The sequence below is a fragment of the Arvicanthis niloticus genome, chromosome 15 (assembly GCF_011762505.2).
Source record: "Arvicanthis niloticus isolate mArvNil1 chromosome 15, mArvNil1.pat.X, whole genome shotgun sequence".
In the NCBI taxonomy this organism is placed as follows: Eukaryota; Metazoa; Chordata; class Mammalia; order Rodentia; family Muridae; genus Arvicanthis; species Arvicanthis niloticus.
This window is the reverse complement of record NC_047672.1, coordinates 71,922,158-71,935,916: the sequence shown is the minus strand read 5'-3', so window position 1 is coordinate 71,935,916 and position 13,759 is coordinate 71,922,158. Positions and strand designations below refer to the sequence as shown.

General features: G+C 38.8%; 1 protein-coding gene across 5 annotated transcripts in view; it reads left to right on the top strand.

Annotated features, from left to right (window-relative positions):
• The window catches only part of Kmt2e (lysine methyltransferase 2E (inactive)), a 71,461-nt gene that overhangs the window by 54,317 nt on the left and 3,385 nt on the right, over positions 1 to 13,759 (top strand). For 4 of the 5 annotated variants that reach the window (XM_034518826.3, XM_034518823.3, XM_034518825.3 and 1 more), the window contains 9 exons: positions 5,605 to 5,769; positions 6,563 to 6,871; positions 9,381 to 9,635; positions 9,800 to 9,944; positions 10,352 to 10,602; positions 10,925 to 10,981; positions 11,118 to 11,681; positions 12,662 to 12,948; positions 13,647 to 13,735. In XM_034518826.3, coding sequence (XP_034374717.1) covers positions 5,605 to 5,769; positions 6,563 to 6,871; positions 9,381 to 9,635; positions 9,800 to 9,944; positions 10,352 to 10,602; positions 10,925 to 10,981; positions 11,118 to 11,681; positions 12,662 to 12,948; positions 13,647 to 13,735 — 2,122 coding nt within the window. The remainder of the gene's footprint in view (positions 1 to 5,604; positions 5,770 to 6,562; positions 6,872 to 9,380; positions 9,636 to 9,799; positions 9,945 to 10,351; positions 10,603 to 10,924; positions 10,982 to 11,117; positions 11,682 to 12,661; positions 12,949 to 13,646; positions 13,736 to 13,759) is intronic. The other variant, XM_034518827.3, reaches the window with a different exon arrangement.

Genomic DNA, 13,759 nt, shown 5'->3' with positions numbered 1-13,759 from the left:
CTCTGTAGACCAGGCTGGCCTGAAACTCAGAAATCCGCCTGCCTCCGCCTCCCAAGTGCTGGGATCAAAAGGCGTGTGCCACCACTGCCCGGCCCATCTACCTTTTTAACTGAGTGTTCAGTTTGAGGCCCACACATGGAGCTGGAGTGACTTGGAAGAAAGGGGGTCATGAGACTAAGCATCCAGATAAATCTAATCAATCCTGATGATCAGTTCGGTGACAGATATCTAAGTCAGATAGTTTTAACATACTAACATAAACTCCTTAGGAGAACTCACGTCCATAACCCCATGTGCTAAGGGGACAGAAATTACATGGTTTTTAAAATAGTAGCAGCTTAGTAATAAGTGGACACAGTGGACAACACACCAGTAGAAAAATAAGCTATAACTGAGCTAAATGAAGCTTCTTTACAGCCCAGCTAATATCTATAGCCTTTATGTAGATTATACACAATTCTCACAATTTTCTCAGCCTTCTTCCACACTATAAAGTATTCCATTGATGTCTGTGAAAAGCTATGTTCTAGTTAGCTCGGTAATTCCATTGGTTCACCTATCTGCACTTGGATACTTTGTAACTTTTGGGGTACATGATGACCCTCTAACATTCCTGGTTTTTATTTTGTGGAACAAGTACCCTGGTAATACACTATTATTCAAAATCTGTGCTGTTACTGATACATTTAGAAGTGAATGAATTTAGCAAGCCAGTTTAGAATGTGCCAGGTTTTAATATTATTAAAGTATGAGAGCAAATTTGTTGTTAGGAAAGTCATCTCATGATATATGTATAGTGGATCTCACTCTCACCTTTCTCCTTATTGCACAGGGAAACTGCTGCTAATAACCTTTCTTTTCCTTGAGGAAGAACCATTTTTGTTAAAATGCATGGCAGAATGAATTGTGTTTATTTTTATAGTCTGCCCAAACCCAGTGAGATGGTTCTGCCTTAGTTATCCTGTAATAAATATCCAACCTGTCAAATGCTTCCCAGTACCTCCATCCAGAGCCGTGACATGCTTTATACAGAACGCCTTTCTCATGTAACAAGAGTCTGAGTGCTTGATATGTGGGTAGGGTTTACTGTGCAAATACTGGGTCAATAGAGAAGGTGGGTCTGCTCTCATAGAGAATGGCCATAGCAAATCATGAGTGTCAAGGAACAGGACTATGAGGTGGGCATTGGACTCTCATGCGATAGAGGAAATGGGAATACCATGCAAGCAAGACTTATTACTTTGGAATGATATTCATTAATAGTCTAAGTGATTTTTAAAGTTTTTTTTCAAGATAGGGTTTCTCTATGTAACAGCTGTGGCTGACCTGGAACTCCCTTTGTAGGCCAGGCTCTTCCCTCAAACTCATAAGAGATCCTTCTGTACCAGCCCCATCCCTACTCCCCCTCCCCCCCAGTGCTGGGATTAAAGGTGTGCACCACCATTATCCAGCTCATTTGTCAGTGCTGATTGTTGTTTGGAAGGAGTCTCGTTTTTCAGTAGATGCTCTTTGGTTTCATCTCCTTTATTTTACAGGCAGTTTTGTGTTTCTCAGTTTTAAAGTTGGGGATATTTTATTATTGGAATATTTTCAGCCCTTGGATTGAGTCGGAGGAGGAGGAGACTGGAAGGCTGCAGAGATACGGCTTTCTGAGCCCGCTCTGGGTCTTGAACTCTAGTTACTCTAGTCTAGGAAGACTGCTCTTGAGATCCAGGGATCATTTTAAGAAAAGGCACTTGATAGCAAGGTAGAAAAGCAAAGTGGGAGGAGCATGTACTTCTTTTGACACCATGTTTACCTATAAAGCTATTTGTGGTGCCTAGACTTAAGGCTTATCTTCAGTTCCACCAAGTTACAGCCTAATCAGTACAGTTTATTTTCTACAGCAGGATGGCTTAGTGGGTGAAGGCACAGCTGTCAAGCCTGGTGACTCAGAGTGAGATCTCCAGAACCAGCATCATGGAAGGCAGGAATTGACTTCAAGTTGTCCTTCACACAGCACTCTGAAATGCATGCCACTCCTTCCCACACACATACACATATATGCACACACATACACAAATTAAAAATTTAAATTAGCAAAAACACATCTCAAATGGAAAGAAGTCCAAAGAAGATTTTTTTCTGCTTATATGAAATTATAACACTAAGACACTAAGATATATCACAAGAACAGTGAACCAGGGAGGTAACATGGGATACTTCCATATACTCTGGTTAATACCTAAAACATCAGCATAGCAGTTTATCAAGTCCAGCTTTGAATTGGAATCTGTCAGTTTTTCAGCTCCCAGATAATGAAGTAGCTCTAGGCTCAGGATAAAACCATGGCTTATATTAACGTTCTAAACTACAGCTATTGCAAGCTATAAGTGGTCTTGTGAGGGGTTAATTAGGATGCCCAGTATCTCTTATCTCCTCACCAGCTCCAGTTCCCTATAAACTCAAGTTAACGTATTTTTCAAATAGATCAATAAAATGGTTGCCTCTTTACACATTACCATGTATCAAGGAACACATTAGATACAGTCGTGAATATAAAACCTGGGGGCTGGTGAGATGATTCAGTGGTTAAGAAAGAGCACTGGCTGCTCTTCAGAGGTCCTGAGTTCAATTCCCAGTAACCACATGGTGGTTCACAACCATCTATAAGGGGATATGATGCCTTCTTCTGGCTGCAGATGTATATGCATTAGAGCACCCACACATTAAAGAAAATTAAAAATAAAGCCTAGGCATAGTGGACAAATGCCTTTAACCCTAGCACTCACAAGGGAGAGGCAGGCAGATCTCAGTTTGTGGCCAGTCTAGTTTACATGGTAAGTTCCAGGACAACCAAGACTACATAGATAAACCCTGTCCTTTAAAAATAAATAAACAAATAAATAAATAGCTGCTAATTTTTAAAAATTCATGTAAGCAATCATTTGTTCTGAAATATCTGTATACTTTAAAACTGGGTTAAAGTTATTAGGAATTTTGGTTTTTTCAACTTCATTGCTTTATGATAAATGTGTAGATTACACATTTATCATCAGTAGTTAATTGGAAAGATGAGAATTAGCAGTCAGGAAACTCGTAATTTATGCAAAGGCCCTAACTTTGAGTCACCTACATACATGTAAATTTTTGTTCCATAATGCAGTGTGCTATTTTTTGGTGGGGAGAAGGACTTAACTAGCTAAAGTTTATGAAGGAGTGTTTTGTTTAATCAACATGGAGTTACACTGTTTTCAAGGAAGTTTAACCTTTAATTCACTAGGTCTAGGTACTGACATCATGTAATTGTATCTCTCTGAGCCTCAATCTCACATTCAAAAACAGGGACATAATGAATTTTTTGAAAGGGAATTTCAATAAATACAGTTATGATTTTCACTTTCAAATCCCTCGTTTTCAGAGATTTATGTATTTTTATGCATATAAGTATACTGTTGCTAGTTTTAGACACACCAGAAGAGGGCATCAGATCCCATTACAGATGGTTGTGAGCCACCATGTGGTTGCCGGGAATTGAACTCAGGACCTCTGGCAGTGCTCTTAACTGCTGAGCCATCTTTGCAGCCCCTGGAAACACTGAATTTTATCAAAAAAAAAAAAAAAAACTTGACATAAATTCATTATTGTCTTAACAAGTTCCAGGATAATTATAATACAGAAAATCTTTTCCTTGGCTATCTAGCTAATAGTTGAGTTATTCACATATAAAAGATTCTTGGGTGTGCTGACTGCTGGCTTTTGCAGAAGACCTGGGTTCACTGCCCAATAACTACATCCATAGCTCACAACTGTAATTTTGTAATTTTTCCAAGTTTTAAAAACGTTTTTCAAAAGAAGCAGTCATGGTAATTAAAGTCACCCCTCCAACCAGGTCCAACAGGTGAAGTAGTTTCACAAAAGAAAGAATTACGTTTGTGAAGTCTAGATTTCTAAATGGTGCGTTTTAGAAAAACACTGATATATACAGACTTTTTTTTTTTTTTTTAAATGTAGGTCACGCTTTAAAGGGATTAACTAAGATAAAAGTAGGGACAAAAAATTGAAAATTTGGCTTTAAAATTTCCAGTTCTGGGGGCCTCTACCAGAGGTCTTGAGTTCAGTTCCCAGTAACCACAAGGTGGCTCATAACCATCTGTAATGGGGCCTGATGCTCTCTTTGGCATGCAGGTGTATATACAGATAGAGCATATATATAACATCTTTTTTAAAAAATTCCAGTTTTGATGTAAACAAATAAAAATTTTAATGTTTTGAACCACCTATTCTAGATTTTGAAGAAAGACACAGAATGTGGCAATGAACAAATAATCTTACCTCTGTTGACCCATTTCCTGTGTGTAAAATAAAAAAAGGGTGAACATTACAAACTCCTTACAAAGCAATCCCACCTGAGTTGCATTAACCCCTTTTGTTCCTTACTGAATGTGTGTACTACAAACACAGGAAAGAGTAAGAACAGTTACCCATCAATGCTTACATCTCTGTAATTACAGAACTAAAGCCGACGCTCCTGTGTTACAAAGTGTATGGCAGCCAGATCTTGAGTTTCTGATTTTTCTTTCTTTCTTCCCCACATCGATGACAAGGAAGGAGGAAAGACAAATGGATCTGAGCCTCAGGACCTGGTTCTTTCATTTGGAGAACTGGACAGTTGATGGACCTGCTTCCTGGTTCTGGTTGAGAGCTGAAGCATTTGCCAGGCCCTCTGCTCAAGGCTCTGGGTCTTATTCTTAATATTGTCTATTACAAGAGTGTCAGTGTAAGGAAGGGAGAGCAGAAGGTAGAGAAATGCCTTAAGAGAATTGTAATGGAGGGCACAAGGGTGAAAGCAGAAATGACAGTTAACGGTTTTGGTTTTGGAATGCCTACCATTTTTTTCAAGTACTTTTTAAAAGTACTCATGTTTTCTATTTGAACACAATAACAGTCCTTATGTGTTTTCTTTCTTTTTCTTTTTTTTTTTTTTTCTTTCCCCATGAGATGAGGGAGGAGGCGCGCGGGATCGAGCGGGATTCGAACCCGCGGGGTAGAGAGAGAGAGCGCAGAGGGCCCGTCCCCTCTGCAGGCGGACGCCTTACGGGCTGCGCCACCGCCGGTTCGCTCCTTACGTGTTTTCATATTGTATGCTTTTACACTCCTAAAAAGGTGAAAAGTAATTTGTTAGGGTGACAGAGCTATTTACTCAAAACTTACTGGTAAAACCAAAGACTGGTAGAACCTTATTCCTTAAGTGCATATGAATTTTTTTGTTTTAACATAGTCCTTAGGAATTTTCAGTCTTTTTTTTTTTTTTTTTTAAAGGTAGACTTGTGTATTGTAATCTTTTTGGTGTCATAAAAGATAGGTTTTATTTTTGTTGTTGGTTTTTCTTTACTTTTCTTTTCCTGCTGTGTCACTGTCCTTTCTTTGCATAACTAAGAATGGCTCACTGCGATGACATGTGGGATTCACACATGCTGAGTGGCTGTAATCTGTTCCCACACCTATCAACAACAATAAACTTGTTATGCTAATAGTATCACAGCAGTTTTTAAAGTATGTCTGACATCTGACATTTATAATTTTTGTTTGCAATATTATTTACTTCAAATTTAAATTCCACAGACAAGAGAAGAAAGAAAAATGGAAGCAATTTTGCAAGCTTTTGCCAGACTTGAAAAAAGAGAGAAAAGACGAGAACAAGCTTTGGAGAGGATCAGCACAGCTAAGACGGAAGTGAAGCCGGAATGTAAAGAGTCACAGACCATCACTGATGCTGAGACGGTCCAGGTACTGTCTGTCACTCAGGGCCACCTTTACCGTCCCAGTTAAATGCCTTACAGTCTCTACACAGTATAGTTACATCACAGAAGTGGTGACTGTGTGCACACATATGGAGGTTAGAATACAACTGTGTGAGTCACTGCTATCCCTTCTCAGTCACGTGGGTTCTGGGCCTCAAACCGCTCTTTAGGCTTGTGTGCAAGTGCTTTGCCCAAGAATTTTAAATAATTTAAATAATAGTCCTTTAAATTAATTAATTGTCTTTTAAAGCATTTTCAAGCCCTATGGAGAATTTAGAATTGAAACTAGATATTTGACTTGCTTTGGAGTAAGAAAGTGTTGAGTTGTTTTGATCCATTACCAGAAACTGATTATTCAGTCACACTGCTGCTGCCTACTGACTTTAACTTGGCTTCCAGCACCTCTGTGGCTGAAAGAGAAAACCAGCTCCCCCAGGCTGGCCTATGTAGCCTCTGAATGCACACATAAAAACACATTTTTTGTTGGTTTTTTTTTTTTTTTTTTTTTTTTTTTTTTTTTTTTTCCATGATGGGGTTTCTCTGTGTAGCCCTGGTATCCTGGAACTTACTTTGAACACTAAGCTGTCTTCAAACTTGGAGATCTGTCTGCGTCTACCTCCTAAGTATTAACTTCAAAGGAGTGCACCACCACACCAAGCCTAACATACATAAATTTTAAAAAGGATTCTAGAAAGCTAGTTTTTAAAGTAGATAATGTTATATTTCAACATAAACATATCTGTGAACATCAGAAGTCCAACTGTTATATTTTGAACTAGGAACAAGTAAAAGAAGAAACGTCTATCAAGCCAACTGCTGCCAAGGTGACTAGAGCTAAGCAGAGAAAAAGCTTTTCTCGTAGCAGGACTCACATTGGACAGCAGCGTCGAAGACACAGAACTGTCAGCATGTGTTCAGACATACAGCCATCTTCTCCTGACATTGAAGTTATGTCACAACAGAATGATATTGAAAATACTGTACTTGCTATAGAACCAGAAACTGAAACTGCAGTAGCAGAAATAATTACTGAAGCGGAACTTCCAGCACTTACTAAATGTCCCACAAAGTACCCTAAAACAAAGAAGGTATGCGTCCTAACGACAGTAAGCACTGTTTGCAACAAGTGTCTCCTAGCTGAATAATTATCTTAAAAATTCAACCTACACCCTATAATGATCTAAGAAGCTCCATTTTTACACTTGCAGATACTTGACTGAGAAGTACCAAATTGTCAAGAACATTAATAGTTTGTATTATGAAGATTAAATATATGAACACCTTTAGTATTGTAATTCATGATTTCTCTAAGGTTGTCTACCTATGTATATAAACTATTCATTTCTCGGAAACAGGTTAACATACTTCCTCTCTCCTGTGCCTAGGGATCTAATCCAGGGCCTTGTGAATGACAAGCAAGCACTCTACCCAGAGCCACACCCCCGCTCTTCATTGTCTGTACATTTTTACAATTACTTTATGTAGGTAGATTATACGAATTAAATATGGAAAAAACTTGTGATTATAAGAATAATAAGTGTTTCCATTTGTGTGTGTGCCAGAGTACACACGCTGGGGCTGTAGAAGTCAGTTCCCTCTTAGACTATGTGGGCTCCAGGGGTAGAAAAGAGGTGATCAGGCTTCACAGCAAAACACCCTTATCCACTAAGCCATCTCACTTAGCTCCTTGTATTTATGAGGAAGATCAATGTTATATCAGGTTATTAATAAAAAGCATTGGAAAACCATCAGAGTTGATGACACAGTTTACAGGAAACCACTTATGAATGTGACCAACAGATTACAAGTAATAGCATAACCTTAGAGGCTGCTGGTTTTGTCCAAGTAAATGATAACACATAGGGACAAGTGACTTAGGGCATAAATGTTTTTTTTTTCCCTTACCTAGTTTCATACAGTTTCATAGGTAGGCTGCTAAATAATGAAAAGTATGCTTAAAAAATTCTGTGAGCTCAGAGCTATAAGTCAGTGACAGACTCTTAAATTTCTTTGCCAGAGAATTACAAGTTTTGTTTAAAATATCAATCTAATGTTTCGTCCTGTGCACTGTATTGCCTAACTAAGTGGATACTGCCTTTGATAGTATTCCATATTTGAAAGGGGGGAAAATTAAGTTTCTTTTTGAAATGAAAAATATTTGAGTTTATAGGGCTTATTAAACTCTTTTCTCAATTACAAATATCACATTTTTATATTTGTTAAATATGAAATATAAATATTTGTTAAAAACAAATTTTATGTTATTTATAGCATATTTTATTATTTAGTGCTAAAATATCATGAATTCCTAAAGATGTCATTCTGTTTAATAATACATAGAATAGCTTTTTCCTATAAAGGTACATAGAAGAAATTATATATACAGGAAAAGGAAGAGGGATACAGAAATGCTTTTGGAATGTGTCTGTATGTGTATGAGTGCTCACATTCACTTGTTCAAGAATTCACATTTAAGCGAGGAAATTACAAACCCCAACTGCAAAAAATAATGCTCCTGAATACCTCGTTTCCGTTAAAGGTGAGGACCAGGTGTATTCAGGTGACCAGGAGAGAGACTGGATGTTGCGGGCCGGGGTGTGGCTCAGTAGAACAACACTTGCCTTCATGTGCAAGGCCCTGAGTCCAGTCCTAAGCATGTCCGAGAGAACGACAAGGCTGCGTTACACACGCTGGACAGGAACCTGTCAGAAGGCTAGGGTGTGTAAGAGGTATTTCAAACCTCGAGAATTGTCAGTGTGGACATACTTCTTTTATCTATTTGCTGACCTCATCTCTAGGCAACTGTGATGGGCACCTTGGCTAAAAAAGCACTGCTTAAGAATATCAGACTTTCCTAACCAAACAGTTTCATGTAAAATATTAAGCAACATTGTTTGTGGTACTTGTTGGTATCTCCTAGATTTTACTATATCAAAAAAAAATAAAATAAAATAAATACTTTTTTTTAAAGTCCCTTTTCTTTTTTTCCTTTGAAACAGTCTGGCTATGTAGTGCTATTGGCCGGGTACTTACTATGTAGCTCAGGCTGGCCTCAAACTTGTGTCAGTCCTCCTGACTCAACCTTGGATTATAGGCAGTGCACCACCATAACCTGCCAAAAATTAGTGGGTTTTTTTGTAATACAGTTTTTTACATATATTCATGTATTTTATCCATATAAAATATTATATAATAATCCTTAGAATAACAGTAAGAAAATGAAAATACTGATTAGTGGGGTTTCTTTTTCACCACGAGTAATTTTTTGTTAAAGATTTATTATTAATTATGCGTGTGTGTCTGTCTGTGGGTATATATGCACACGAGTGCGGGTACCCATGTAGATCCCCTGGAGCTGGAGTTACAGGCGGTTGTGAGCCACTTGATGGGTGCTGGGAATCGAACTTGGGTCCTCTCTCCATGAGCAATACATGCTCTTAACCTCTGAGCCATCTCTCCAGCCCCATCATGTGAATAATCTAAATTACCCAACTTATCGTCTTAGACGATGTGCCAATATCTAATTTGATATTAGAATATTCTGTAGTGGAATATGTGCAATTACTATATAGTGATCCAAATGTTTCTGTTCTCTAGCACTTGGTCAATGAATGGTTAAGTGAGAAGAATGAGAAGACAGGAAAACCTTCAGACAGCCTTTCAGAAAGGCCTCTGCGCATAACTACAGATCCAGAGGTGTTAGCTACACAGCTCAATTCTTTGCCAGGTCTCACTTACAGCCCCCATGTATACTCTACTCCTAAGCATTATATTAGATTTACATCACCATTCCTTTCGGAAAAAAAGAGAAGAAAAGAAACTACTGAAAACATTTCTGGCTCATGCAAAAAGGTAAACTTTTCTTTGGATATAAAAATCTAGGAGAAGCCAAATGCAAATCTCAGTCCTTACTACAGCTCCTCACAATGAGATGCTTTTGTGATCAGCTTTGCATTTATAGGCTGTATAATCAGCTGTAAACTGATCCTCATTTACTCATTTTCTGTTTTATTCAGCGATGGTTGAAGCAAGCCCTGGAGGAAGAAAATTCGACAATTCCACATAGATATCATTCACCTTGTCAGGAAAGATCCAGGAGTCCTACAGTCAATGGCGAAAGTAAAAGTCCCCTCCTGCTGAGTGACAGCTGCTCCCTCCCAGGTACTTCTGCTCTTCACGGTGGTGGGTGTGAGGACTGTGGCAGCCCGCGGCAGGTTTATGGAGAGAAGCCCACAGTTACAGGCCTTCTCTGGCTGCCCAGCACACTTCTTGCATGAAGAAAGTTGTCAAACCATAGTTGGAAATACTGTTTACGTTGGGATTTAGTGTGGGGCCAGCTTCTTAGACAACAGTTACAGTAACACGAGTACTAATAAGACTTCTTTATGACTTCTAGGTTTCAAGTGAGATAATATTAACTAGCACCGGAACTTTTGGGAGCTTAGGGGGATTTCACATTGGTAACATTAAAGATTAGTTTAGAGGTGAAAGTAATCTTACTTACTGTTTCTGGTATCATAGCAAATATCAGTAGTATGATTTCTTATAGATTATTATTTCATCACCAGATTTAACTACACCATTAAAGAAGCGAAGACTTTACCAACTGTTAGATTCTGCTTACTCAGAAAGCTCCACTCCGACTCCTTCACCATATGCTACACCAACTCACACGGATATCACTCCTACGGACGCAGCATTTGCCACTCCCCCACGGATCAAATCAGATGAGGAAACTTACAGAAATGGTTATAAACCTATATATTCACCAGTGACCCCAGTGACCCCTGGCACACCAGGAAACACCATGCACTTTGAGGTGAGAAATTTCACTGGGGATAAGAAACTGTTCATCCCTGGGGCTTAATGTTTCTTTATCAAACTCTTTTGGTTAAAACCCTCTCCTGGCCCTATTAACTAGTGGGATGAGAAACTGAGAGGAAACTGTGAATCCACAATTACATAAATTCAAGCCTTTGCTACGGTGAGCGCTCTTTTTTTGTAGTAACCATAGCAACCTAAAGCAGATGTCTTCAACACGGCTCAAGTCTAAAATCTGTCATCAGTTTCTTCATTTTAATTCATGTCTACAAAGTATAGTTTGCTGTATTTTAATTCCTAATTTTATTACTTTTATGTAGAATATTTCTTCCCCAGAAAGTTCTCCAGAGATAAAGAGATGCACTTATAATCAAGAGGTAAGGAATTATCAAAAACGATGCATGTGCTGATTTTCTCTAGTATTATTTTGCTTAAATTGCTCCTAGATAGTCATTTGTCTCTAAGTGGCATTGTTTCTGTGATTCCCTCCCACCCTCTACACCACCACCACAGGGATACGATCGACCTTCTACCATGCTAACACTGGGGCCTTTTAGAAACTCCAATTTAACTGAGCTGGGCCTGCAAGAAATAAAGACTATTGGTTATACCAGCCCCAGGAGCAGGACTGAGGTTAACAGGCCTTGCCCAGGAGAGAAGGAGTCTGTGTCAGACCTTCAACTGGGACTCGATGCAGTTGAGCCAGCTGCCTTACAAAAAACCATGGAAACACCAGCCCATGACAGGACTGAGCCCAGCAGCCAACTGGATTCCACCCACTCTGGACGAGGTACAATGTATTCGTCCTGGGTAAAGAGTCCTGACAGAACAGGAGTTAACTTCTCAGTAAACTCCAACTTGAGGGACTTAACACCCTCTCATCAGTTGGAGATTGGAGGCGGCTTCCGAATAAGTGAGTCAAAGTGCCTGATGCAGGATGATACTAGAGGCATGTTTATGGAAACAGCTGTCTTTTGTACTTCTGAAGATGGGCTTGTCTCTGGTTTTGGACGGACGGTTAATGACAATTTGATCGACGGGAGTTGCACGCCCCAGAATCCACCACAAAAGAAAAAGGTTATAATTTAACAATTTATAGTCCTTTTAAATAGTGGGTTTTTTTTTTTTACTGTACTCTTAAGGGTTATTGGTAGTTATAGCATGTGTTATATGAGGCATTTGTAACTTAGTTATGTAAGTGAAGGTTTCCATACATTTGGTAAATAATTTTATGTTCCTAAGAAAGTAAAAATTATGGTAATATGAAAACTTCTAAGAAATGTAGTCTGAGATAAAAGCCTCAAGATGACTTTTTTCATGAAGCAAGTAACTTTTAAAAATAAACACCTCCACCAAAACAAGAGGTAGATAATACCTATTCTTATTTCTCTTATTTTACATTGAGCAGGCAGCCTTGGAGAGAAGAAATGCCTCTTCACCATCTCATAATACTTACAGTATTTAGGCCATGGATGTAAGAGTATTTTCAAAGTATGACACTGTTTGATCAGATTCTATCTTAATATAGACGTATCTAATCTTGAGACAGCTAGAATGCCTTATTTTTCAAGAATGGGAGAAACAGCACTTATTTGTTAATAGGCTTAACTGCATATAAGTCAAAGCATTTTAGTGATATGTGCTTTTAATTTTTATAACAGAGTCCAGTTGGCAACTTTGTGGGAAGCAATGTAGTATAGTGGAAAGAGCACGGGCTTTCAAATAAGACCTAGGTTCGAATCCCGGCTCCAACACTCACCAGCTGTGTGACCTGGAGTGAGTGAGTTACTCAATTTCCTCATCTGTAAAATGGGGATGATAATATATACCTATTTCTTAGGGTTGTTGTGAGGATTAAATGAGTTAATGTATATAAAATCATGTAAAATACAATGCCTGACACATAGTGGGCATTTAATAATTGTTCATTATTTATGGAAAATTCAATTATTTTATAATTTTTCTAATATAAATGCTGCAGTATCCTTTTTAAAAAAGAATAAATTGATTGATACACAAACAAGAATAAAAGATTTACTTTCTCTTTCTTGTTTAAGGTTTCTCTGTTAGAATACCGTAAGAGACAACGAGAAGCTAGGAAAAGTGGTTCTAAGCCAGAGAACTTTACTTTGGTCAGTGTATCACCTCACCCAAGTGGGAACCTGAGCACCGGTGCCGATGGGTGTGTCCACAGCAGTGAAAACGGGGAGCAGGCAGGAAGCCAGGCTAGCTTGCCTTTACCACCACCAACTGCCTCTTATAATGCCTCTTCTGAAGAAGGCAGCAGTAACTGTCCTGTTAAAGACGCCAATTCCAGTGAGAAGAAAGACCCAGAAGTTCAGTGGTAAGCCCCTTCCACAATGTGCCACTGTGCAAGGAGAAAAAAAAAAAAAAAAAAAAGCAAACTGTTAGAGAATTATTCTTCCTGTCTGCTGTTCTGGAATGGTGAACAGACACTGGTTGATAGTCATAACCTTGGAAGCCTATTGCAGTGAAGGTCTCATTTCTTCTTCTGAGCCATGTAAATATTCCTTCCTGCAGAACTTGTCGCCACAGGCAGTGTCCTGCAGTTTCTTTACCTCCCCTATCAGTTAATTTTGGATACAGAAGCAGTTTTCCTGTTTCAGTAAGACCATAGCAGCTGCATTTAAGATGAATCTCGGCAGCCATGTGAAAGACCGCTCAGTCCCCCAGTGCACACTTTACCACTCTAACAGAAGGCATTTGGATTCTGTTGGAGGGATTATGCTCCTTTTGGCAACCTAACATGTCCTTAAAAATGTTAAAACCATTTTCAGCTTACCCTTCTTTTCACTAAGAAATTGCCAAAGATAAATGTTAGCCTGATTTCTTTGAGTAAACAGTAATAAACATTTCAGTTTAGAGCATGGTTACCAATCTGAGATGCTGTTTTCAAAGCTCAACATCAAAGTTTTAACCCAGTGTAGCAAACTCCTCCTTCATCTGAAGGACATTTTGCTCATCAGGAGACACCTAGATGGTGGCAGTGTCTCTGACCTGAGGATATGTTTTATTTTAAAGGACCGCCTCCACTTCAGTGGAGCAAGTGAGAGAGAGAAGTTACCAGAGAGCATTACTGCTCAGTGACCACCGCAAAGACAAAGACAGTGGTGAGTGCTCTAGCTTCTGCTCTC